The sequence below is a fragment of the Indicator indicator genome, chromosome 7, assembly GCF_027791375.1.
Source record: "Indicator indicator isolate 239-I01 chromosome 7, UM_Iind_1.1, whole genome shotgun sequence".
Classification (NCBI taxonomy): domain Eukaryota; kingdom Metazoa; phylum Chordata; class Aves; order Piciformes; family Indicatoridae; genus Indicator; species Indicator indicator.
In genome coordinates this window covers 19,880,586-19,906,058 of record NC_072016.1, presented here as the reverse complement: position 1 = coordinate 19,906,058, position 25,473 = coordinate 19,880,586, and the positions used below count along the sequence as shown (strand labels likewise).

Sequence of the window (25,473 nt, the reverse complement as noted above, 5' to 3'; positions counted from 1 at the left end):
AAGGAAAATACAGATATACTCTGTCTGTGTATGTGTCAGTCTATTAGGTGTCACAAACTTATTTTGAGGAAAACAACTCATCCAAGAACTAGGTATGTTCTATTGACACATACAAAATTAGAACGTTCTCTGAAGAAATGGAAAAATGCTACATGATGCTACAATTTGCAGTTTATTACTAGGTGAGCATTTAAGAAAGTGAAAACATAATCGATCACAAGGAGCAGAATACATCCTATTCTTTACCATACTATTTCACAGGTAAATAAGTACTTAAAAATTCTTCTATCAACATTGCTCAAGCTCAATACACCCTGAAAACATCACAACTCCTCATGGACAAGTCTATCACTGCCTAGGTAGATTTTTCAAATAGCCCTTTGCAAATAGCACTTAACTAAAACATTTCACTCATTTAAGCTACATGTTTAACTAAATGCACTATGAAAAATTATCAGGCTTGTAGAAAGTTCTAATTATGTTGTCAGGAACACTACCGAATTTCTAGGCACATTAGTACTGAGAGGACCTTTTTTAGGACAGCCAACATTACCTAAGTTTTCTCAAGCAAACATAGGAGTTTTCATAATTCACCAGCAGTCATATGATGCAATTTGGCTCAGCAGTTTCAACAATGTTCAATGTTCAGACCCTGAGATAAGATAAATTGACTTCTACAGATATAACTCAAAAACATCACGTAATAATAAAATCCTCAGCTGTTCATCTTCTCTGCCAAATTGAACAACACAGAAGATACTCTTAAAAGAAATCTTTCACAAAGATTATTTAAACAATGGAGCATAATATAGTAAGCTATCTCTAAAAAAAAAAAAAAATACTTTAAGTAGCATTTTCAGGAACAACTTTTAAAGTTAATACTATGTACTTTCTAATACATTCAGCACTGTACTGACAGATAACACAATCCCCAACTCTAACCAATACAAAAACTCAGAGGGTTGATGAAGCATATGGAGTCAAAATAAAGACATCAGAAAAACTTAGAAAGCTTCAAGTTTTGAGGGGTTTTTCCCACCTTAAATGTGGTAGCAAATTCCAGATCTAGAACTTGTGCATTCTTTAATCCTGCAGCCTCCTAGTACAGAACCACCCCTTGTCTTTCTCAGTCTTCAAACTCACTGTAGCATGTTTTGGATAATGGCTTGGTTTGCATTGTAACCTTAACACCATGTTGAAACCTGAATTCAGTGAACCAAGAATCACCTTTGACCGTTTAAAAGCTAGTCAAACTGTTAGCCACTTGAAGTTAACTGCATGAGTTATGTTTTGAGTTCTTGGCTATGGGAAGTTACCAAGCTTTTTTTCTGTTAGATACAAGCAAAGGTAACAAAACTGAAAATATTGAGAATAACACACAGTAGAATGACTAAAGTACACAGCTACAAAGACCAATGTAAATTTAATGCAAATGAGCAGATGTTTTCCATTCAGCTGCTTCTCAAACCTTTGCCTAATTTATAATTCAAATTCCCACAAGAACATAAAAAAGATTAAATATGTACAACCTCTTCATTTCCATCACAGTAAACACTAAAACAGCCTCAGAGAAGTTTAACCTTACCAGATATTAACACTATCTATTAGTAAAGTCTGTGCTTTGCTAATCCATCATCTCCCAAGAGTACTCTGCCATGAGGAAAGGTAGGAATAAACAAGCATCTTAGGATCTCAGTAATGACACAACCACTTTCAATGCTGCAGATAAGTTGGTAGCACACTGCAGGAAATCCATACCCATATTTGTGAAATTACATATCAAAATGAGAGGATTTCTTCCTTCATTGTGATGATATATTTTGTTTTTCCTTGAAGTCATAGTTTTCATCGGTTTCTCTCCCTTAATCACTTTCTCTTCCCTTTGGGAAGGGAGAGAGTTTAGAGAGTCTCTCTCACTCCTTTAGTGGCCAGCCCAGCCCTAACTCTTGACACATACATTAACCATCAACACCACTCCAAAACAATCTGAAGACCCCATTCATTCTCGCTCTCCTATTACTTTAAACTTTGGGTTTTTTCAGTTAAAAGTAAAAAGAACATAAATTAATTTCCTGGTTTACAGATAGTTCGCGTTCACAACTAAGAAGCAGATGGGTTTGAAAGCTACTAAAATATTCAAATAGCAACTTGTAATCCTGGCCAATGATGGTAATCAAATAATCACTCTGGAGACAACATATACAATGGAATTTGGCATCCAGATTAGTAAACAGACCTCACTTCTGAAGAGCTCACATGGGCACAGTGAAGTTCTGATTCAAATTCAGAGCACCTCTCCTAGAAATAGTCTAGGAAAGGCTTAAAGCATTCCAAAACTTGTCAAGAGAGCAAAAGACCTTGGATCCCAGCTTAAATCAAAAGCCACCTTGAAGAAAGGTGACAGGGCTATGCTGACAATCCAAACCAGAAATACCCACCAAGCCTTCCAATATTGCTTATTTACTCACACCAGTATTACATGGCAGCAAGCTGTTTTAATTTTTCCAGGGGTAGGACTGCATTATGTATTTATTTTCAGGTTTATTTACAGCATGGATTGTAGGCTACTTAAATATTGTTAAAAGGACCCCCATGCTGTTTCCATTTGCATTTTCTTAATAGAAATTACACACACACATCCCATAAAATAATCTGATTACAGGACTCCTTTTAATACTCTCTCATTTCATTGAGAATATGCACTGATGAAACTTGCAACACCTAGTCCTTTTCTCTGAACAAAGGCATTTTTTCTTAAAACCAGTTATACAAGAGAGGAAGATAAACTAACAGAAATAGTGGAAAAAGTTAAAAAATATAAAATTCTCATGGGTGTTTACCTAAGCTCCTTCCTCATTTTATTGAGCTACCTCCTCGAGTCAGAGCTTAGCTCATCTGATGGCCACTCCAATTGAAGAGGTGAGAGATAGACTCCAGAGTTAATTTCTGCCAAGATACCACGAGCTGACACTTTGTAGTTGAGAGGGATGCACACCTTGTTTCACAAGAAAACACACAGACTAGGCTAACATGATCAAACATTTCTGTCAAATGCTTCACAGTCCTGAAATACCAATGTTCTTGTACCTCCCTGCAGCATTTGAACAGACAACTTTATTCTAGTTGTTCTGCAGGTAGGTTTGCTATTTATCTCCCTCCACAAGATGAGGAAGTGTAGGATTTGATTACCATTTCAGGAAGTACTGCAAAAGGTAGTTGGACTTAAGAGTAGAAACACGCTTGTCTTTGTTAAATGGACTACTACACTCACAAATAGGACACTAGAAACAAAATCAGATACATGAGAAGGTAGGTAAGCTGCTCAGTTTTCAGGTTATTACCAGAGTTATGACACTATGAGCAGGTCCCCTGTGAAACTGTTGTTGGAAGACTGTTTATTGCTTCAAGTAATGCAACACTCCACAAAGGCATTTTGGCAGTAAAGATATGCTCACAGAGCATATGCTGTTCCAGAAGATAATTTAACTTGTCTAACAGGACTCAAAATTGAACACATAAAACTTCTAATTTTTAAATTAAACTAGATTCTGCAGAGCACGTGGGGTCCAGTGAAAAGCACAGTGCAACTCTTGCTGCAACATAGGTCCCACCACCTCTTAGAACAGCAATTTATAAGGAACAGTTGGGGAGCTCTGTTGGGTTGGTGGAGGGGCATTACTTATGTTCAGAGACTGGTTTTCAATTTATTTCAATAGAAACATAAGGCAGAGGCATCAGAATTATTTTCTTCTTCAGGAATCAAGTGTATGTCTTAAGCATTCACATTTCAGATGTTTGATACACTCCATTACACTCTTGTCTTTTGCCTCCAGCTTGTAATACTCAGGCTCCCACCTAAACACACCTTTAGATAAAACTTTAGTGATAAATAACTCTTGAAAAACAAATTATTGCTATTATTAAAAGCTTCAGAAGAAAATATTTGTGACTGGCAGTACAAATTCACAAATAAACACTCTGCACCTATAGTTTATTTTGTAATGTGAAATTTATTCTTGACCCAGTATAACTAAAAGAATGACTAGAAAAAAAGATCATTAACTTTTAAAATTAAACAAGGAATTGTGATCACTCTGCAATATTAAATCGACTTACTAATTGCTTGAAAGCAAGTGAAAAAACTGGAAGAAAGCTAGCTCATGCAGAAAGATTTTAAAAAGCAAGTGTATTTCACACCTTGACACGTCTCTAAGCTGATCAGAGAATGAATAAGCTTACTGTCAACAGTAATACACAAGCAGCAAATCAATGATATGTGGTTATACGGATGGTAGCCCAACAACTAGGCTTAAGCAAGATAACAGACTACATAAGTGGTCCTGTTCTTGACTGATAAATTAGAATACTTTATCAACAGTACACTTCCACAACCTGTCTTGGAATGCTACAGAAATGGTTTATTTGCCCCAATGTCATCACAGAAGAAAGAAAAGAGCACTGTAAATCAGAAGGAGCACACAGATATACAGGAGCTACCTACGTCTTACTGACATTGATGACTGCTTCCAACTAAAGGCTAGCAAAAACAGCATAAAGAGACTAGAATAAATGATTGATAGAGAGCAATAAATATTAAAACCACATTAAAACACTGAATGTTTTCATTGACATCACCACCTTCACATCGCTAGAACCATCAAATGAATGCTATCATGTTGGCTTCTTTCAGCATAAGGCCAAAATCCTACAAAGATCTGCACAAATTTAACATTACACAAGCAGGTAGTTTATTTATAGGCATCATCCAGGAAACAAAATTGACATTAAAAGTTACCAAAAAAAAAATAATCAAGACTTACTTGTCAAGGAAGTCTTTGTCCACAACTGCACAGATATCAAGCAGAGGATTTCCCATTCCAAAGAGGACATTTTCACTGTAAGAGAATCGATTTTTCAAGTTAGCTCAGTATTAATTTACTGTTATTAAAAGAAATGTCTGCAACATATTGTAGTATTAGATAGTAAAGAGGAAATTTTTTCTTGAATACAACTCAAGAACAAAAAGCTATGCATTTTGCCGAGCACAGTAGTCACATGGAAACCTGGCATATAGACAAAAGAGTTAAATTTGAGTGAAGTATCATCCCACAATAATCTCTGATCAACATACAGACTGTAAGAAGTCAAGAGTACATAAAGTTATATATTCTGTTAAGCTGTCATTCACTCAGATAAAGAATTACAGCGCATGTAGTTTTTAAAAATTGCATTCAGTTTGTAATACCGAATTTTAGGCATGGGGAGCATCAGAGCAGGTTATAAGAATTTCACTGAACAAACTTAGTTGCTGAGTTTACTCTGCTACCTACCAATAATAAAATGAAAATAAGAGACTATCGATTCTGCATTATCACCTATCTGAAACAGCATAGCCATCTACTGATAGGCACGTGTATTTTTTCCATCCATTTTAAAATCCATTACCATGACATATGCCACCTAAAAATAAGACATCACTAATTCTGCCAACAGCTGAAAGACCTGGCTTTAACCTTTTTCTTAAATTCATTAAGAAACCATGTGTTACATTTTCCTGAGTAACACGTACTTGGGTGATAATGCAGTAATACCAAAGGATTAGATACCTAGCCTAGTGTCAAGCGGGAGTGAAAGCAGCTGTTCTCAAAGGCTGCCTAAAACTCCATTTAAACCCATCACATTCCTTGCTAAGCTAACACCTGCCACCTCCAACTGGTACAACAAGCCCTCACTCTAGCCACCAAAGGTAACCTCAGTATGACCACATACTCCTCCCTTGTTGCTACGTCTCTATCAAGTATTTGCAGAGAAATCACGCTCCCTGTCTCTCGATCCCCCCAAAAGTACTATTTTAACACTGCAGTTACATCTCATGTTCATCTGCAGTTTATTCAAAGATGCATGAGTGTCACCTCAATATCTAAACCAGGGAGTTTTCAATTGTTCTGACCCACCTAGAGCAAGATAAATGTTTTGGAAACTCAACCTCTGCCTCCTAAGTAATAGACTTCATTAAAACAAGCAGAAAGGGGATGATATGGAACAATCTCATTGTGTCCAACAGAGGTTGGAAACCCATTCACTTCCTCTCACAGGAAAAACCATTAGCTGACAAATACTTGTCAGATTTGAAGCTACCTGCCGCCAAGTACACAAACTTCTTCCTCTTTACAATACCACGTTAACCTCCATTAAATGCTAAATTCTGATGTCCAGAAACAAGGAAAACTTGATTAATAACCTTGATCTTGAGACACAGCAAACTGTGCTTTAAGTATCCTAAATTTTGCTGTAGCTTTAAAGACAGACCTTCACAACCAATTTCACTGTAAGTGAAAAGTGGAAGACAGAGCTAGAAATCCAGCTCACTGTATCCTTCTGTACTTGATGCTTAGCTGACTCTCACATTCTGGAAGATTCTATGAATCAGTAACTTTATGCCTACACTTCAGGAAAAGGCATGCCAGGATACAGCAGTTGTGCTTCAAAACCTCTCTGAAATACAGCTGACATGTTGATGTCACTACCTGTGAAGAAGTTACCTTGTTCAACAGAAAAGCAAAATAGAAGCTACCCAACGTTTAACAAGCTGTGGGGCTGCAGAACATACTGGTTGGTATACTAGAAACAGCACAAGAGCAACTTTGTACTGGCTAAGCATCCACACAAGCTCTATCATACAAATAACATGTATACTACCTCATGTATGTCAGCAGCAATAGGAACTAGCACTTTCAGTGCCATTTAATTCAGGAAGCTCTTTACATCAGACAAGTCTTCTTCCATCCACAAGCCTTCCTTCTCCCACAGTATTTAATAATCAGCCCCATTCAAGTATTCCAGAAGCTGTGTAGTAGGGTGCCATCTGGGATGGGAAGTTTTAAAAGCCAAAGTAGCTATCACTAGACTAGCAAGTGTATGTTCAGAAACATTCCCCTAAAATTTCTGGACAAACTCTCCCCAACTTGAGCATAATTGTTTCTTGCAATCTAACAGCAGAGCAGAACTCTACTGCTTTTCAAACACACACACCTCACAGATGAAAAGTGAATTGTAATTTTTCTCAGTTCAAGGAACGTAATTAATGAAATATTAATAAATCTTCACCTGCTAATCATGGCATTTTGTTTGGAGATTGCCAAGATGATTTATTTTCACAAATAGACACTGTTTCACATCTGAGACACCACAAGTTCTGGAAGTAATGAAATTAAACTCAAAAGACCCAAACAAATTTTAAAAAAATTCACACAAATACTGAGCTATTCTACAATCATTTTTAATAAGTCCACAAAATCAACTGTAACTGCATGATGTGGAAAGCTGTGTCTATTATCATGGTTATACATCACTAATGCTCTATGTTCCAGGCATTTTATAAAATACTGTCCTGTTTAAAGCTGTCTGCTGAACATGAGCAGTACCGTATCTAACTATCACACAATAGTGTTATCATTTCATGCTGCTCTGCACTTCAGTGGAAGAGCAACATCAAAATACCAGCGAAAGCGTATTATTAGTTACTGGCACAGAGACAAGAATATTTTGAGCCTTTGGATACTGACATGTCTAGCTTATATGAAAAAAAAAAACAAATCCACATTATTTCTTGAAGTGTTTTTTTTTTCCCTCGTTAATTTGCTGGAAAAGAATTCTCATCTACATAACAGTAACAAATCATAAAAGAAGCCAGGTTGAAAATTTTGCCTTGTTTTTGTTCCGTAACAGCCTCATACTGTTGTGCAGCTGTAATGTCCGCTTAATATCAAATGCTTATGCTGAGACATTTTACAGTCAAAAAGCCTAAGATATCATCAAGACATTTCGGGGTGCCAGTTGTGTGACAGCCTGCTGAACGTTGTCTTCCATTTGCAAGTACAAGATATGGTTGCATAAGATCCAAAATGTTTGTATTTCTATAGGATTTCATTACACCCCTAAAACTAAGGCCAAACAAGGCATGTTCTAAGCCTGCTCTGAGCATATCCATATCGGTCTCAAAGCAACATAGTTAAAAAAATATTTAACAGAAGATTTGAATTTATCAAAAATAATTTTACATACACTTAAAACAGCAATGGTACCAAATTCATAGCATTTGAATAAGCTCTCAACTAAGAGCTTCTCTTATTCCACTTACCTATACAAGATAAGGGAGTAATAAAACACTTACTGTTAACCATAACTTGTCTGACACTAAAAGCACCTCAGAATTATCCCATGATTCCAGACTTCAGACAATGTCCATTGCTTCACTCATCAGTAAATAACTACTACACAGACCTTAAACATAAAAGTAGCCTGTAGACTGCTCACATGCTTTCCTTACTTAGGTCTGGATTAAAGGCAGTATTGGGCTAAGGAGTTGCATGTTTACATACTGTCTTAGAAGACTTCATTCATTATGAAATTTTCATAGCCTTCTAGAGTGACACATTCACAGGTTCCAACTTAAAAGCCAAGCCTAAGAGCTTTGGCCTTATGTAAGCAAGGCTGCTGCAGAAAAAAAAAAAAAAAAAACAAACCACAACTGTTCCACCACTACCCAGCTCCTTCCCAAATGCGCTAACTCCCCAAGCTCCAATGGCGAGATACTGCTATTTCAGAGAGTTACCATATGTCAGAAACTGTGAAAATCGATACACTGAGTTGCAAGGGTGAAGAAAGAAGATGGGAGTTGCCTTGAACAATCATTGAACCTACAGTCTGTAATTTTAGTTATTTCTTTAGCAACTGAAGTGATCAAAATAACTACATGATGAAGGCTACCAGTTCACAATACCCTACTTCAAGATTAAGCGCTGTAGAGAGCAAAACTGGTGATAATAATTCTTTTTACTAGATGTGAAGGGTTTCTCATTCTTCAGTGATTGCTGATTAACTGGCACCACTGCAGTCCCGATAGGCTCCTAAGACCCCTGCCCGTTACCAGTATTCTTGTTATTTGGGATTCACTTAAAACAAGGTTCCAGGCATGGCACGACACAACGATGCTTCAATATTCAAAGGTGGATGCCGGAGTCCCACGACATCCATCCTCCCACACCCACGGGCGGACCCCGCCGTGCTCCGGAGTGGCACCGTCGCAGAGCGACGCCGCACGAAATCGCGGACATGCCCCGGTCGCTACCCCCCAGGTCACCTCTGGGAGCCCAGCTTTGCCCAGCACATCGCTCCTCGGGGCTCTCCCCGGGGCATGCTGCTGCGGACTGGCATCGCCCCCACCTGCCCATCAGAAATAAACTCTGCGCGTCCCGGGAGCAGGGGCCCCGCCAGGCTGTGGGATCGGGAGGGAACCTACACGGCTCTCCCTCCTCACCACGGTGGTGCGGAGCGGGGGCGTACAAACGCAAAACTAACTCTCGGTACACGAAAAGGAGGAGACAAAGCTACCCCGTAGCCTAATTACTCGGCTGGAGAATAAGGCAAGACCTGATCTCCAGCGGAATATCGCGCCGCGCGGCCCCGGTCCCCAAGCCAGAAGCGCATCAGGACTCGCCGCCCCTTCCCTCGGGGCGCCGGGCTGGGCTGCAGGAGCCGCGTTAGCGAATTCGCATTACCTGAGGGTGGGCATGGCTCCACAGCCCGGCGGAGCTCCGCTGGCAGCGGTATCTCTTACCGGCAGCTGCGCCCGTTAAGCCTGCCGCCCCGCGCGCCGCCCGCCTCAGCCGCGACTGAGCCGCCGGCCACTGCTCGGCCGACCCACCCGCGCGCCACCGCCCCGCCCGCCCGTCCGCCCGCACAGCTCGCCATTGGCTGGGCGGCTGTGAGAGGTGGAACCAGGCCCTCGCCAGAACGGGGCAGCCGGCAGCCCCGGGAGGCGGAGGCCTTGGGGCGCTGGCGAGCAGCCCCGCGCCCCGGTTCAGAAGCGCACGGTACCGAGCGGCACCGCCCGCTCGGCGGCCCGAGCTCCCCGGCCGCCATCTTTAGTACGGGCAGAGAGCACGCTCCTCCAGCATTCCTTCTCCTGTCGCCTCCCCACCCCAGCCCGAACAGGCAATTATGGTCGCCAGTGCTAATTTTAAAAAGTGTTTATTGGAGGCAGAGAAGAGGTGCGGAGCTCGAGCCGCACTGCCCACATTAAAGATGGCCAGCAGAACCCCTGGCATCGTTGCCCCTCAGCGATCACGGGGCCGTGGGAACTGCAAACCCAAAAAGCCACCCCGCTGGGGCCGCTCCTCGGGCAGCAGCCACGCTCCCGACTCGGGCGCCTGCCTGCCGCCCCGCTGCCGTTCGCGCACTACTCGCCCCCACCACCACGGCCACTGACTGCTGCTTCCCCCCGACACGCGATTTTCACTCGACAAGACTCGACAAGAACGCATTTTCACTCTTTTTATTTGTGTGTTGGGTCACACCTTAACGCTGCCTCGAGTGACCTTCAGGGAAACGTTTCTCCTCGGCCGCCACCGCCAGGCATCAGCACCCGGTGCCAGCGAAGACCGCGACCCTGCGCAGCCGGGCGGCGGCGGGCTCTCACTTCAGATCCAGGGAGAAGATCTGTTTTATTCCCGGGTGCTGGAGCGCCCAGCAGCCACCTGTGGTACACAGCCACGGGACATTATTCTATCCTTCCAACCTACCGGAGGGCAAGACACAGATGAGATGCGGCCCCGTTTGCGAGAGGGAGGAAAAATTTTAAAAAAGGGCTGCCTCTCGTTGCCCAACCTGTTTCTTGTCCACTTCGAATGCAAGCAGAACGGCCGTATAGGAAAGGAGAAGCATCCGCAAAGATAGGTTCTAACTCCCACCCTTCCTACCCGATTGCTCTTCGTTTGGCTGTCAGTTACTGCTACCTCACGCACATCTGGCATGTATTTTGATAACTTACCAGCACCAGAAACACTGATTCATGAAGCTGATGTCACAAGAGATTGTTTTTGCCAAAAACGAATTCCATGTTGTTCTGTTAAGTACTGCTGTGTCACCTCTAATATTTGAATTTTACAAATTCCTAATCATGTGGTTATTTGCCTTAGTTTCCTTTCCCATCTAGAAGATAGGAATATTGTACACAGAAAAAATAAGGCCAAGCTTTTCAACTATTTCTGATTTTGGGGTGTCTCAAAATTTGAGATGTATGAACACACTCAAGAACTACAACGTCACACGAGGATAACAGGAATATTTCTGTTCAATACCTGATGTAGGACAAGTTTCCTAGGTTCTCTAAATTGGACACTCAATTACTTGCAAAATCCTTGTTAAGCGTGTCAGTGGGAAACACATCTATGCCCTTACTGTTACAAAACACCATACAACCAGGTCTCCAAATCCTGATGATTTTGAACTCTAATAACATGTAAATACTGTATTTGGACATATAATTGCTGACCCCCTGATCCATGTTGAAAAACAGATTATTCCTAGTTTAACAATTTCACTACCTAACAGCCAAACCTCTGTTTTGTAACTGAAAATGGTGAGGGGGCAGTGGGTAATCCCATCACAAGTAAGGATAACAACAGTAGTAACACAGCTCGGTCTCGTTGGTCTGTTGGTCCCACCACTGTATTTTAAATAATAAATCCTTTTTTTTTTTTCCTTTTAAATATAGATTCTTTCATAAATAATTGGATGGCTCTAACAAGCACATAATAATATGTAAATAAAAATAGATATAATACATTAATATAACCTATACAGTAATTTGTTACATGCAACTACATGAGTATTAAGATACACAGTTCAAATGAGGTACCATAAACTGTTTCTAACTTTTTACCAGTGCAACACGATAGAATTAAAAGTGGGGTTTTTTTAAGATATTAAACAGCTTTTCATGAAAAAGCATGTATGACACTTCATTTTATAAACTTCCAACTATTCCCAAGTACCTGGTCATCTTGCTTGTACTATCACATACCCACAGGTTCTACCACTACTGATGTGTTTGAGGTATTACCTACCATGGGTTTTTTTGGTCATTTGCCAGGGAACTTCTAACCGCATTTTCTCTCCACTGTTTCTTTTACCATACAGTAAGAAAGAGATCTTCACAGCCATAAGAGCTCCTCTGCATATGATGAATAATTATTCCCCAGGTAATTTCACTAAAATGCTTCCTTTCGAGCACAGTACGAATTCAAAATGAACTACACCCCTACCTGATATAACAACAGGTAAGCACATAAGATTTTTTTTAATTGCTCTTTAATAAAGTAATCCATCAAACTTTGTGCTTTATAAGCGTGTAACTTATATATCCAAAATAAAGGCAATCTAGGCCCAAACCTTGAGCTAATATGTTTCACATATATACATTTGGTATAAATCTAGTTTGCAATATGTAAACAAAATGTTCTCCGATAACCTCAGTATTTCACTCAATTTCTTCAAAGCACAAAACTAAGATTAATCTTAGATAAGCTGCCCACTCTTCTGTCTTGGCTAGACTGAAGAATGATCTTTTACATAATAGCCTGAGCAGACATTATAAAATGGGACTAGCAATCAGGAAGTCCACAAATTCTCTTTCAGTAACAGCACTTTGCAGAGCTTGCATGTATTTTCTACTAGAACAGTGGTTGTTTTGAACTTGTCTACAGAGAGAATTTCATATTTTTCAACACAAAATAAGATGTACTTTAATCTTGTCTGGATCTACCAGCAAAGGGGTATTATTATTACTACTACTATTATTATTATTATTATCCCACTTATTTTGATTCAGCTTCCCAGACCACACAGCTGTAAAAGCAAATGGAAATCTTAAAAATCTTCTAAGTCTTCATCAGGGATGCCAATGGCAGGGAGGTTAGAGTAGATGTTCTCTGATGTCCCTTCCAACCTAAGCCATTCTATGACTATGATATTGCAGACATCTATACTTTTTTCTATCTTACTCTAGTCAAATAGCCCAGCCCTTAAGACAGTTAAACTGCTTTGAAGCACTGAGCATACAAGGGGGAAAAACAAAATCTTTCACTGTAAATGAAATCCCAAGGTAGCATAAATCCAACGAGTATTTTTTTATTACCATATCTACCATATCCTTCAAGAGTGGAACAGTTTCAACTGTGCTCAAATAATCATTATAGCGATTACAGTTGAAAACTGAAAGAAATCCCTTTCCCTTCACTGAATTCTGAGTAATACCCGACGACTTCTCTCCTTCACACAAAATGCTTCGGTATTTATTGTATAAATAATGCTAATATGTAAATTAAAATTCTTTAAAAAGCAATTTGTGTAAATAAAAAAAATCAACAGCATTGAGAAAACATGGTGTTCACATGGTACCTGCAAGTTCTAGTTACTATTTTTCAAGAAGATAAGGGTTTTTGAATACATTGCCAGCAAATACTTATTAATGACCTTCAGATAGCAACCCATTCCCTGCTCCTGAAACTAGTTTTGTGAAATGTTTGTGTACCATGCCTGTGTAAGTAACTACTCAAATTCAGTATACAACCTTGAACCACAAGCCAGAATTTTGCTTCAAATATTGCCACATGACATATACCTCAGCAACAAGAAAATAAACCAAAGTCTCATTCTACAGAATGCACCTTTCACATTATTGCACTGATGCCACATTGAACTATTTCTACATTCACTCCAGACAACTTCCTGGGCATTTTCCTTGTCTTTTTATAAGTAATATTAGTAGATCAAATTAGATGAGTAATTCTATGCAAGCTGTTTCACTAGCTAAAAAGAAGTAACTTGTGAACCTCAGAAAAATTCAGATGAACTTCAGGATTCATGATGAAATAGGTGTATTTGCACTGGCTGCCCTCCCACAGATAATCAAGCATCTGTCAGGACAAGACTAGTCCTGTTGACTTCAGGGAAGCGGCACAGTAAGTCAGAGTATGTGCAAAGACTACTGTGTCTAAACTATCATTGTTTGTCAGTATCACTCTTCCAGCCAGGTGGGCTGCAGGTAACTTTAATAATGGAAGAAAAAGACACCAGCCACACTCATGGTTCAGAGCAGAGAGAGCTTTCCCAACACCTCCTCTTTCCTCAGGCTATACTCCTTCCCATAAAGCAAGGAATCACTTTAATTAAAAGGATGAAAACACCGTAAACAAAGCCCTCTAATTCAAGAACACAAAACTGTGGAAATATGACAAATGCTGTGAGAAATCCCTCAGGATTACATCAAAGGCCAGGTGAAGACACATGTCCACCTAAACAGCAATTTGAGAGTTACACATTTGAACAATGGAAACAAGGCCTGAACTGTAAGAACAAGGTACTATCCAGGCTGCAAGTCATCACATATATTTCTGACAACACACTTTGAAGGGAAGGTTGCTTCTATTATGCCCTAAACAAAACACAATTGGCAAAGTCTATTACTAGTCTCCTCAAAAAGTCTGCTTTCTGAGGGGCCTAGTACATCTGAAGAAAATGTACTGCTTTTACTCTTCTGGGAGCAAACACTGCATGGTGCTTGAGTTTCAGATTTTTGTACTAAAAGGCCATCAAGAGTACTCACTCGGAAAAAGCTGCTCATAGTTGCAGACAGAGAAAGTGGAAAGTGAGAAAAGCACAAGCCATGAAATAAATACAAACAGCAAGTGAGTGTAATAATAATTTAAAAAAATATTTACCAAATTCTAACCGAAAGCTTTCTAATAGCTAATTTAAAATACTTAGAATCTTCTTTCATTTGTAGAGAGCTGATGAACAAATAAGCTAAATGAAAAGCCAGCTTACTAAGAAAACTTAAAATGCATGAAATGAACAATATTTTTTATTCATCACTACCAACCTGTCTAAAATTTAGTGGAAGAGTAATGATAAATGACTGATTTTGATAACAATTACCCAAAGTGTTTGATAATTTATTCTGAAAAGAAAGAAATATCTAATAGTAATCCAAGAGGAATATTGTACTTTGCACTTTTAGTATGAAGTATTTGACCAACGCTTACGTTGTCTTCATGTAGATAAACTGATTTGTCCAACCACCCAACTACATCATGACTATTCAATCAATACAACAGCTGCAGAATAGCCAGAAGGCCATAATACAGCAGAAGGGGACTTGACAGTGGAGGATTTCACAAGTTTGTCCACTTATTAACCAGGAATGCATGCATATTTCTATACAGACATGTACATATAAGCTCAAGTATTTCTAGGGAGAATGTCCAAATTCTTTCCTAACTCTACCAGTCTGTTAATGGAAGTCTGGTTGCAGTTTTCACAGACTTCAAGATAAAAATCACCCCAAATAGAAAAGGACACAAATCCTTAGTAAACTCTCTTCTAAAGAAACACCTCATGATGCTTCTAGTAAATTGACGCTACCACTCACTAACAAGCCATTTGCAGTTTTGCAAGCCTCTTTTCTGTTCAAACAGTAGAGTTTAAACACAATGATATTTTATTTCACACAGCAGAGATGTAGTCAGAAGCCTGAAACAACGCAGCAGGCATTAATGGCCTTGCCTAAAGCCCCTGGGTTTTAGTGAGGATTTGCAACCATGAAAAAAGACAATGCAAAACCTGCTGCCCAGCAGATTAATGTCAGCACAACACGCTGTTTTGTTGGGAACACTAGATTGGGTCTCAGGCTTTGTATCCTGCTCACTGGGTGGCAAAACCAGCCATCCCATATTGCTTTGAAACAACTTCAGCTGAACCGGGTCAGCACTGCCTACCTCATGAGGGAGCAATATTTGCTTTCCTTTGCCTGAAAGGATCAAAAAGGACTAAAAAACCCCATATGTATCCATGAAACACTCCTGGTGCCATTTTGAGAGAGAGAATTACAAAAAATATATAAGGGAAGGCAACATTTGTTATTGCTGACAAGGTACAGCTTTTATTACAGACTGGAATTGAAAATTTTTAATGTAATTTTTTAGTATTAAAATAGTTTTCAGTAGCCACAAGAAAGATTCCGGTTCATATCATAGAGGAGAACAAGTAAGGTACCAGATCATCCTTGTTAAGTCCATTAGACGTGGTCTTTTGAGGATGCTGGAGAGCCTCAGATTTGAATGTCAAGAACAAGGGATACTCTACTAATTCTTGACATAGCATAAATTAAATTATTATCTCCCAACATTTTCAAATAATTTTTCCCTTCTTTTGTGGAGCATATGTAGCAGTGCTGTGTATCAACAACCAAACCTCGCCACAAGTACGAAGTCAAGGAACCTCAACCATTCTGTTACTTTCTATGCTGGCTTTTAACACAGGACAAAGTCCCACAGCAGCACTTGGTTAAACATGTTCTTGCTGCTATGTTCAAACAATCGCAGAGGTCTGCCAAATCTAGTCCGACCACCTCACTCCACAAGTCGAACCTGTGGCCCACAGCACAATTAACTTTATCTGATCACCAGTTAATTGTGGCATTCATCCTCTTACAAAACATAGCTGGAGTCTAGGTTATACTTCATAGTGAAATAACTTGGAATAGAACTAGAGTGCACGAGTTCTAACAACATTCCTCGTGTTTTAGCTATCAAACCTTAGAAAAGCATTGTTTTCAGTTTCTTCAGTTGTTATCAGAGCATGTCAACACGGCCTTCCATTCCATCCTTTGCATTTTTAAGTCATTTTAATACTGTTCTCAGATTTTTTTTTATTTTTTCATATTTAGGCTTGAAGCAGGTAAAATGCAGTTTTCTCTAACCAACTTTATAAAAACAAAAATTGCTATTTCCAGTTTCTCATCCTACCTTGTTTTAAGGTCCATGGAAATAACTGATGTCTTTTAATTGCAACCTTACACTGCTGCCTATCGTTTATTTGCTTTCAGAGCTCAGTTACATTTTTCCCCCTCCACTATCTGCAACTGAGTTTATCAACTACTATTAGACTTAAAAAGTCACTCAGCTGCCAAAGGAGCAAGCACCCTGATTTTGACAAACAGGATTCGTTCAGTAAGATCAGTACCAAAAACTACTGTTCTCATCTCAGTACTAAAGTTCATCTCTTTTATGCTGTTTGAACAAGTCATTAGTTATTGCCAAGGTAACTTTGGACCTCTCAAGCCTTATGTAATTAATGGTTTTCATATACTGAATACCTGAAGGAGATCAGCTATTCCACAATTACATAATCCCAAGAAAACAAATCAGAAATCGCACCAACAAAAGCTCCACTATACCTCTCTCAGTACTCGTTTTGACCGTGCTTCCTACATTGAGAAACCTTGTATTTTTCTGCTATGACATTTAAAAATACATCACGTGTTTCTGTGCAGGCCGTCAATCACACGGGATTCAGTCAGCGATACTACAGAGGTCACACCAATAAGGAAGTATAGCAAATGGCACAGATTATTTCAATATTAAAACATTTTAAAATATTCCACGTGTCCTGCAGAAAATGTATCTCTTAAGGAGTATTTATGGATAATTAAATTCCTGTCTGACGGGGCAGAGTCCCCTCAAGCGCACAGTTTCAAAGACGGACAACAAGGAGTGACAGCCCCAGCTGTTTCAGTAGCGGGAGGCATAGCTGCAGGCAGTGTTCACTTCCACCGCACGACCTCATCCAGGTACTCAGAAGCTCTTTGGCGCTAACCGATCTCGAACCCTCGGCAACGCGAGGGCCCTGGCTGCGAAGCGTCCAACCCGGCGGCACCCCTGGGCAAACGCCGACACCGGACTGGGGTACGCTCAGAGCAGCCGCCAGCAAGGGAAGCAGGCACACGGACGTAGCGGCACCGCAGCAAGACGACCGCATCGGCCGCCTCCACGTGCGCTCGCCGCCGCCGGGAGGGGAGCGCGGACTCGGCGCGGGGCCGTCCACACCGCACCGCAGCCAGCCCGGCCGAGCTCAGCCCGGCGGGTCGCTCCCGGCGGGACCCTGACCGCGCACCGCGGTCTTGTGTCTCGTCCTCCACCGCAGGCAGCGCCGGCAGCATACGGCGACCCTCTGCTGTCTGCCTGGGCTTCTTCATGAAGAAGAGCCCTTCCCCGGCACCCGTTACCTGAGTTGCTTTTGCTCCAGCTTGAGCTTCTTTGCTTGCGGCTCCCCCGCTGCCATCTTCGCGCTGGGCAGCGTGCGGCGTGCTCGCCTCGCCCTGACCAGACCCGTCCCGCCCCGCCAACCGCGCCGGCACCGCCACCGTGGGGGGCGGGGGTGGTGGGGCAGGCGGCCGCGCCGGGTGCCTGACGGGGAGGGTTGAGAAGAGACCAAGCCGCCTGCCGCTTTTGTCCATCTGTTGCGCTGCCGTGCCGCCCGCCCGGATGTTTTTACCGCTTGGAGACAGTCCCTGTCCCTTGTCGGAGGCCAAGGGACGTCGGCAGGCGATGGGCAGCTGGCCTCGGCAGAGGGGCTGAGGGAAGAGGGGAGGGAGCAAGCCCGTTATTCGCCGCTCAGCGCAGGCAGCGTCCCGGTCGCCCGCGCCTCCGCTGAGGGGCGGCCCCGCACGCTGCCGGGCCTCGCCGCCATCTTGGCCGCTGCCCCGGGAGCGGTCCACACCGGGTCGGGGGAGGTACGTGGGGTGTAGGGGAGCCTGGGCCTCACCGAGGGGCGAGGGGTTGTTGGTTTCCGTGTTCGGGGGAAGCGGCGATGGTCGCCGTGGGGCGACCCTCGGTGGTTGCTGTGGAACTCCTGCCCGGCGGGAGCCGCCTGTGCCCGGCCCGGTAGCTCTGGGGTGGCTGGAGTCGGCCAGGGGTGGCATCTTTGCTATAGTGGGAGTGGGAGAATGCCCCTTAACCGGAGGCTGCCTGTTTTACCTCTGTCTATTTCGGGTTTTCGGTGTCCATTTAAATACAACATTAGTCCCATGTTTAATTAAAACCCCTGCTTTTCCGGCCTCCGGTGCGGGTGCCTGTCAGAGCTGCAGGTGTGCAGGGCCTCGACCTGAGGTGGAGCGAGGAAGAGTCTGTCCTGCCTTCTAACCGGAGTCTCATCACCATCCTCCAGTCCGCGGGGTATCCACATAGATCACTCTCGAAAATTATAAGCATTGATGAGAAGGAGGGATTGTGCACAGGGAGGTCATTTAGTTTAGTTTTTAGGGGAAATAGTACAGGACCTGCAGGACGGATGATGCAGGAACTGCTGTCCAAGGCTATATACAAAACCTGCAGCAAAGGCACACCGCGGGGCGGCAGAGGGGGCTGTAGGAGGAATAGCACCCAGATTATCTGAACCTTTCTTCAGCACCGCTGTTGTATGATGGTTGTGATCACGCTGTACTTGCTTAATTAGCAAGGGTCTCTGAATGCAGATTTGCATAGTATAGTGCAGGAAATCAGTCTGTTGTCATGCATCATTGTGCATTGCACATCACTTCTACCCTGTACAGCGGCTGAACAGGCTTGACGTGGAGGTTATCCCTTCTTCTGTTTCAGTGCTAATCATCCTTGAGCTAGCAATGCACTTGTCATCTTTTCAGTGTGATGAGTGATTTGTGCCTATTAGATACTGATCAAACTGGAGGAATAGTTTCACTGTTAATGTAGCTATTGTATAAACAACCAGGCAAAAGATCATACTCAAATAATAAAAATTCGTGTTCATAGGAGGCAGACTGTGGTATGTGAAAGGAAAAGCTGTTTTGCAAGAAAAGCACAAGCAAATTAAATTACTCATGTAAGAGGTAAAATGGTGGAATCAGTGTTTTACAAAACAAAAAAACCACAAAAATTCCCAGCAGGTTTGAATTGTACACAACTTATTTATTAAAAAAAAAGTCAGAATAGTGTTTCAGTGTAGATGTCTGAGATTTAATCTGTTGTGTGTTGGGTTTTAACTCAGAAACACAACCAAACCTGGTTTTGCAAAAATAAAAAATGAGGCCAGCAGATCCTTGTGTGTCTATGTGCACATACCTGAATGTTCCTTGAAGATGGCAAATTAAACCTTAAGACCACTCCATACCCTCTGATGCTTAATTTTGCTGTTCTTGCCCAGAAATGAAATTTTCTCTTGTGTACCGGCCAAGTCCTAGTTACTCTTTCAAATGCTGCTCTCCTTACAAGCAGTTCTGCATAAGAACTGTCATGAGGACTTATGAAAGACAAGTTGAAATCCTTGAGGTAGAGAGGTCTGAATAGCAGGTAGTGGCAGCTGTACTTTGTGGCTGTACTAATGTGAAGAAACCAAATAAAACCTTTTTAAAATGTTATATCCGTTCCTCTTATTTGCTTTTTATTTCCCCCCAACTTATAGCTTCCTATATAGCTTTCAAAGCTTAGTTACTATAGAAAACAAATTTTTTTCATACTTCTGCAATATAATGCATTAGAGGCTTCTTTATAACCGGAACTTCTTAGATTATTTAAGACTTGCTATTCAGAACCCTAATTTTAGTCATAGGTGGAAGAATTAGAGTGCTGTTCCGCACTCATGGAAGACAAAAAAATGATTATACATCTTTCTGCTGTCTGCGTTCTGACTAGTGGCAGAGTGCATACACATTAGTAAGAGCAGTCATTTACAGCAGGGTTCCAATGATACTTTCTGGCTTTGATCTAAGTATTTTAGTAGTGCATGGCTCTTTGCCACTGTGCTTGTCCTTTCTGGAACCTCAAGTGCCTCTTAAAATAGAGTCTGAAAAACAGCAGTGTAAAGCTGGTAGGACTGTCACTCCAGCCCATCAGACTTCCTGGAACAGTGATTTGAGAGAGCACTGTGGAAAACATCTTCCCAAAGAACTACTGAGATGAGGCTTTTACAGCCTACGATTGAATCCTGTTGTACAGAGTTCTCCATGGCTTGGCTGGAATATTAGCCTAATTACCAGTCTGTTCCTGAAGATCACCTTGACACTAAAGATACCACCTTACATGTGTCCATTTGGTCCTCTCTATTCAGTGCTGCTTTCACAGAGTGAATTTCTTGAGTGGTCTCTTAGTAGTCCTGAAGTGTCCAATCTGGATGTAAGCTGTGTTAGAAATGTTCCTTATTAATGTAAAAATGTAGTTTTAGCAATGAATTTCCAATTGATTTAATGTGGGGTTTTTTCTAAGAATCTCTTGGCTTTACAGCAAAGCTTTCTGCTATTAAGGTCCCAAAGGGAACTGCAGTTATTTAGGATCTAGTATTACTGTATTATTCAAGATCTAATATCATTTTGTGGACAGGAGATGGAACTATCATGCCAGCAATTAGAAGATTTATACTGGAACTAAACTGAGCAGAGGCACCAAGCAAATATATTACTGGAAACCTGATCAGTCAGTAAAGGAAATGCTGAGCAAATTCCTGTGCAGGCTCAGATTGCTATTGGTAAAAGCATGGGAGAAGTTGAAAATTTTGTCATGAATACCAAACATTGACTTAAGATGACTTCCAAGTATTGTCAAAGGACTATATCCATTTGAAAACAATTCCAGAAAGTTACTAACAGTGCTTTAAATAAGAGTAAAGATAAATGTATATTGAGCATCTGGGAAGTGAAGCGTTTAGTCTTTAACAAGGATGATCTTGCTGATCAAATATGCATCGTAGTAGTTATACAGACAACTAACAGAGGGACACCAGGCAGTTCTTAAGAAGGGCTGCAAAAATGGGTTTACTTTAATGTGCAGATGCGTATCTTCTCAGTAAAATGATTAATGATACTTAAGCAGTAAGATATATTAACGATGATGGGAATTTTACAAGAACTGTGGCATTGCAGAGCATTCTCATTTTAGTAAGATCTGGGGCTTCCAGGTACATCAGTTTTAATCACAACTTCTAATGCTGTGTCAGGTTTGTCCACCCAGTTATACATATGTTAGGAGCTGCTCTGTTTGCTGTCTCGAAAATGTCTTTCAATAGGACTTGTCTTCATTAGGGTTGCTGTTTTAAGAGCTGGTGAGTGGTGCTGGGTAGATGGGGAGCAAAGGTTGTCTAGTTTTCACACATCTGTACTGCATTTTTGATAGATCTTGAATTTATAGGAAAAAGCTAAACTACCAACCTGCTGGTTGTTACAAAAATGCTAGCTTTAAAATGGAAATAAAACTGCCCACCTTAGTGTATTCCTCCAGATTACTTTCGGCATTTAATTACTTTCCATTCACTTATCACTAGAAGTTCCTTTCCATAAGTTCATAACACAGGCTCAGACAGTCCGCTCCCACTAATCCTTCCACCCTTCAGAGTATCTACATCAAATGTAGGGAACATGGAAGCTGTGGAATACTTTCCCAGTGTTGGTCCCATTTTGACCCAGTTTCACTAATTATTACTAGCTCTAAAGCTCATTGTAGAGGTCAGTGATAAATTCCTCACTTCCTGGTTTTCAGAGCTTTGATTGTAATTCAGCTCAGTGTTATGGAAAGCAGCTGGTAATAGTATTTCTGCATTATTTTAGAGTACTTAATTGTAGCTAAGGATAAGCGTGATGTGCAATCAGTCATTTTCCCATGCTCACACATCTCCCTCTAGCCAGTGAGCTCCACTTTTCTTTGGTGAGCCTGTGTGACTTCAGTCCAGATGTTTCTGTTCCGAGAGACTGACAAAATAGTAACATTGCAAAATCCAGATTTAATTAAAAAAAAAAAGTGCCTCAGTTAAAATATTTAGTTCTATGAGGACTTAAAATTCTGGTAGGACGGAAATAACTGCGAAGAATCGTGGAGTTTCCTGTGTCAGAGCAATGGTGGAAAGACAGAGAAGCAGCTGTAAAACTGCTACTGGGCTGCTGCTTACTGAAGTGCCTGTAAGATACCTTCCAGTCAGTTGTATGGAAGACTGTCAGCTTACTAAAAATGAGCTTAGATGGCTTTTTCTGGACTAAAGATGCAAATGATTAGGTATGTCTTCAGTTTGCTTCTTAGGTAGGCCTAAAAGCATAGAAATTGGAGGGATGTCCTTTTGAAAGAGGCACACCTTCAGAATTTTACATGGAGTACTTTGCTGCTGCCATATCAAGGTGGTATATGTGTACTTTGCCTCACAGGTATTCTCACACTTTTGCTACTTTTTTTTTTTTTTTTTTTTAATGTATGAACTCTGATTCAGGACTTTTACCCTCAAAGTGCTATAGCTCTTAACATGCTTTGCTATTTGGCCACAAGTATTAACTTGACCTATTGGTGTGAGGAGTCTTACTGTTACTAAATTGATTTCTAATGTTCAGCATTTTTAAATCCTTTTAGTCTTTGCAAATCTAATGTTCTGCTGAGATAGAAGAAGGTAGGGTACGGGGTAATTAATTCAGGTATGTCTATGTGCCTGAAATTAAGTTTGCCACTGAAAAATAGACTAGTGGGAAGGTCTTCGGTACTAAGAGCATTGTCAGTAATTTTTGTTAAATAATAGCTTACATAAGATGTTTTTGTAGTATTACCAGTTGTAAGATATCCAACATGAAATCCATCTTTAAATGGCTGGTGCCAATTGCTTGATGGTGTGTGGGCTACATCGAATTAGTCCTGTGTATAACAGACTGATGTCCCCACTGTTCTAAGAGCTTCTCCATTACAGTCAGTGCTGTGAAGCATACCAGCTGAGCTGCTTGTTGACTGATAGGGCAGGGCTTGTACCCATGGGTCTGCCTGCTCTATACTTATGCTGCAAGGAGAGAGCTTTGACTTTCCAGAACAGCTAATCAGTGTACTGCTAAAACTTGTAAGGGAGGTAAGGAGTATATGAGAGGGCTTGAAGGGAGCTCTTCATGCTAACAGCAGAATAATTATTTGTCATGGAAAATCTTGTAATCTCTGCCTTCCTACCCAGAAGATAAAATAGACAGGTAGGTGGGATTTTACTGCTCAGGTTCCACAAATAGAGTGTAAACCCATCATCTGCCACACATACTCCCCTGTATCAGTTTGCTATTCCAATTCACTGAGACCATACAAACACTTGTATGAACACAGCCAGTACCTGAGCAGCCTGGGGCAGTTGAGTCCCTGGGGCAGTAGTCCAACACTCCTTTCTGGCTACCCATGTCCTCTCTTGATTGCTTATTGAGTCATGGTCTAATATCCTAATTGCAACTTGTGGCCAAAGAAGAGGCCCTGCTAACACAGCCACTTCATGCACCAGGAGCTCGCTGTGGGTGCAACAGAACAAAGTGCTGTATTTAGGTAGTGTTTATCTCAACCTGCTGCATGGGTGTGTTTGTTGAACATACATTGTGACAGGTACAGTAATTTCTGATCAACATAATCTGTATGAGCATTAACTGCAGAAAACCTGCTACGGCTTAAAAACATTGTCACACCTTGCTGATATGCTTTGTCAGGGTATCATTGAAAGCTACTTGCAGTCCTGAATAGTTTCTCCATAGTAGGCTATAGATCAAGTCTTCTGAAAATGACCAAGTCTTCCTGGTGCTTCTTCTGCTGAAATGTTCCTATGCACCTTTGTGTGCATTTAATAGGAATTAGTCTTATATTTGTTAACAAACATGCTATTGTATCCATATTAACATGTACAGAGAACTATTTTAAGCTTTATAGCTGATCACCTTCATATGTTCGGGCTTCCTTGGTGTGGAACAATACTGACATTCAGTGGTTGATTATACTTGTCACCATTGTGTGACTATCCAGGAGATTTGGGAGGGTTTTAATGTTCAGCACTGGCTACATTCAGAACATGTTTAGTTGAACTGGATTAAAGCAATTGTGTCCAGGCTCCTTTATAAGTGCTGTGCTCACAGTATTGTCTGTGGTTTTTTTATGTGGTCCAGGAGAGGTACATAGAAACATGCAGTAACACTTTTTAGCTTTGCTACCTTTCCCTCTCTTAAGCAAATTGGCAATGACAGTTTCCAAAATAACTTCCTCCTATATATCATATCAACTTAGTTGAATTTTTCTGTCCATGCTTTGACTTTAGGTCTTCTTGTGTCTACCACCAGTCAGTGTGCTCTTAGCAGGAGTTATCTTAAGACCTAGCAAGACCCCAGTGAAGATGAAGACATTGCTGTCATACATGTGAAGGAGCAGATGGAGTTTAAAATTTGAAAAGCTGGATCTTGGCTCCCTTCCAACATCTGCTGACTTAGGTGGAGGGAAATAGAATGCTAACTACCTTCTTTAGTAGTCCTTTTCACCTTCTATAGTGAGCTTTGGAAGACATTCATCTGTAGGGCCATACCATTTTTCAGTGTTATAAATGTGTTGGCAGGTTAGCATAGTACTCTGCCGAGTTTGGATTCAGACATGGCAACAAGAGCTTGCTCTAGATGGAGCCAAGTGCTTATACTACTTATTCCAGTATTTTGGAATGAGACTTAGTCATACAGTGTTTGGACTGCTTTAAATCTCTCTGGAGTGGTCCATTTACTAGATGCCTCTGTGCCATCTTCATGTATGTGTCAGACTTCAACATTAGCAAAGGAGCATGTTTTATCTGCATTTTGTGACATGATCCCAGCTAAACATCTTAAGAGTAGTGAAACCTATGATGGATTTTCAGTAGTTGTGTTTGGCTTCTCTTGGATGTGCAGAGTTGATGGTGGTCTTAATGTTTCAAGTTGTAGATGCTCAGTAACTGTTGTGTCTCCTTCCAGACATGTTTTAATTCCTCCAAAGACTAAATAAACTTCAGGATATATCTATTGTTACCATCTGCCTATTTCCACCAGCTCCTCTGCAT

The 25,473-nt window shown here is 41.2% G+C and overlaps 1 protein-coding gene across 1 annotated transcript in view; it reads right to left on the bottom strand.

Moving 5' to 3' along the window:
• The window catches only part of ADK (adenosine kinase), a 268,966-nt gene extending 264,078 nt beyond the window's left edge, over positions 1-4,888 (bottom strand). The window contains exon 1 of the mRNA XM_054382192.1: positions 4,821-4,888. Within this exon, the coding sequence (XP_054238167.1) occupies positions 4,821-4,876 (56 nt within the window). The 5' untranslated portion in view covers positions 4,877-4,888. The remainder of the gene's footprint in view (positions 1-4,820) is intronic.
• Positions 4,889-25,473: the final 20,585 nt, after the last annotated feature.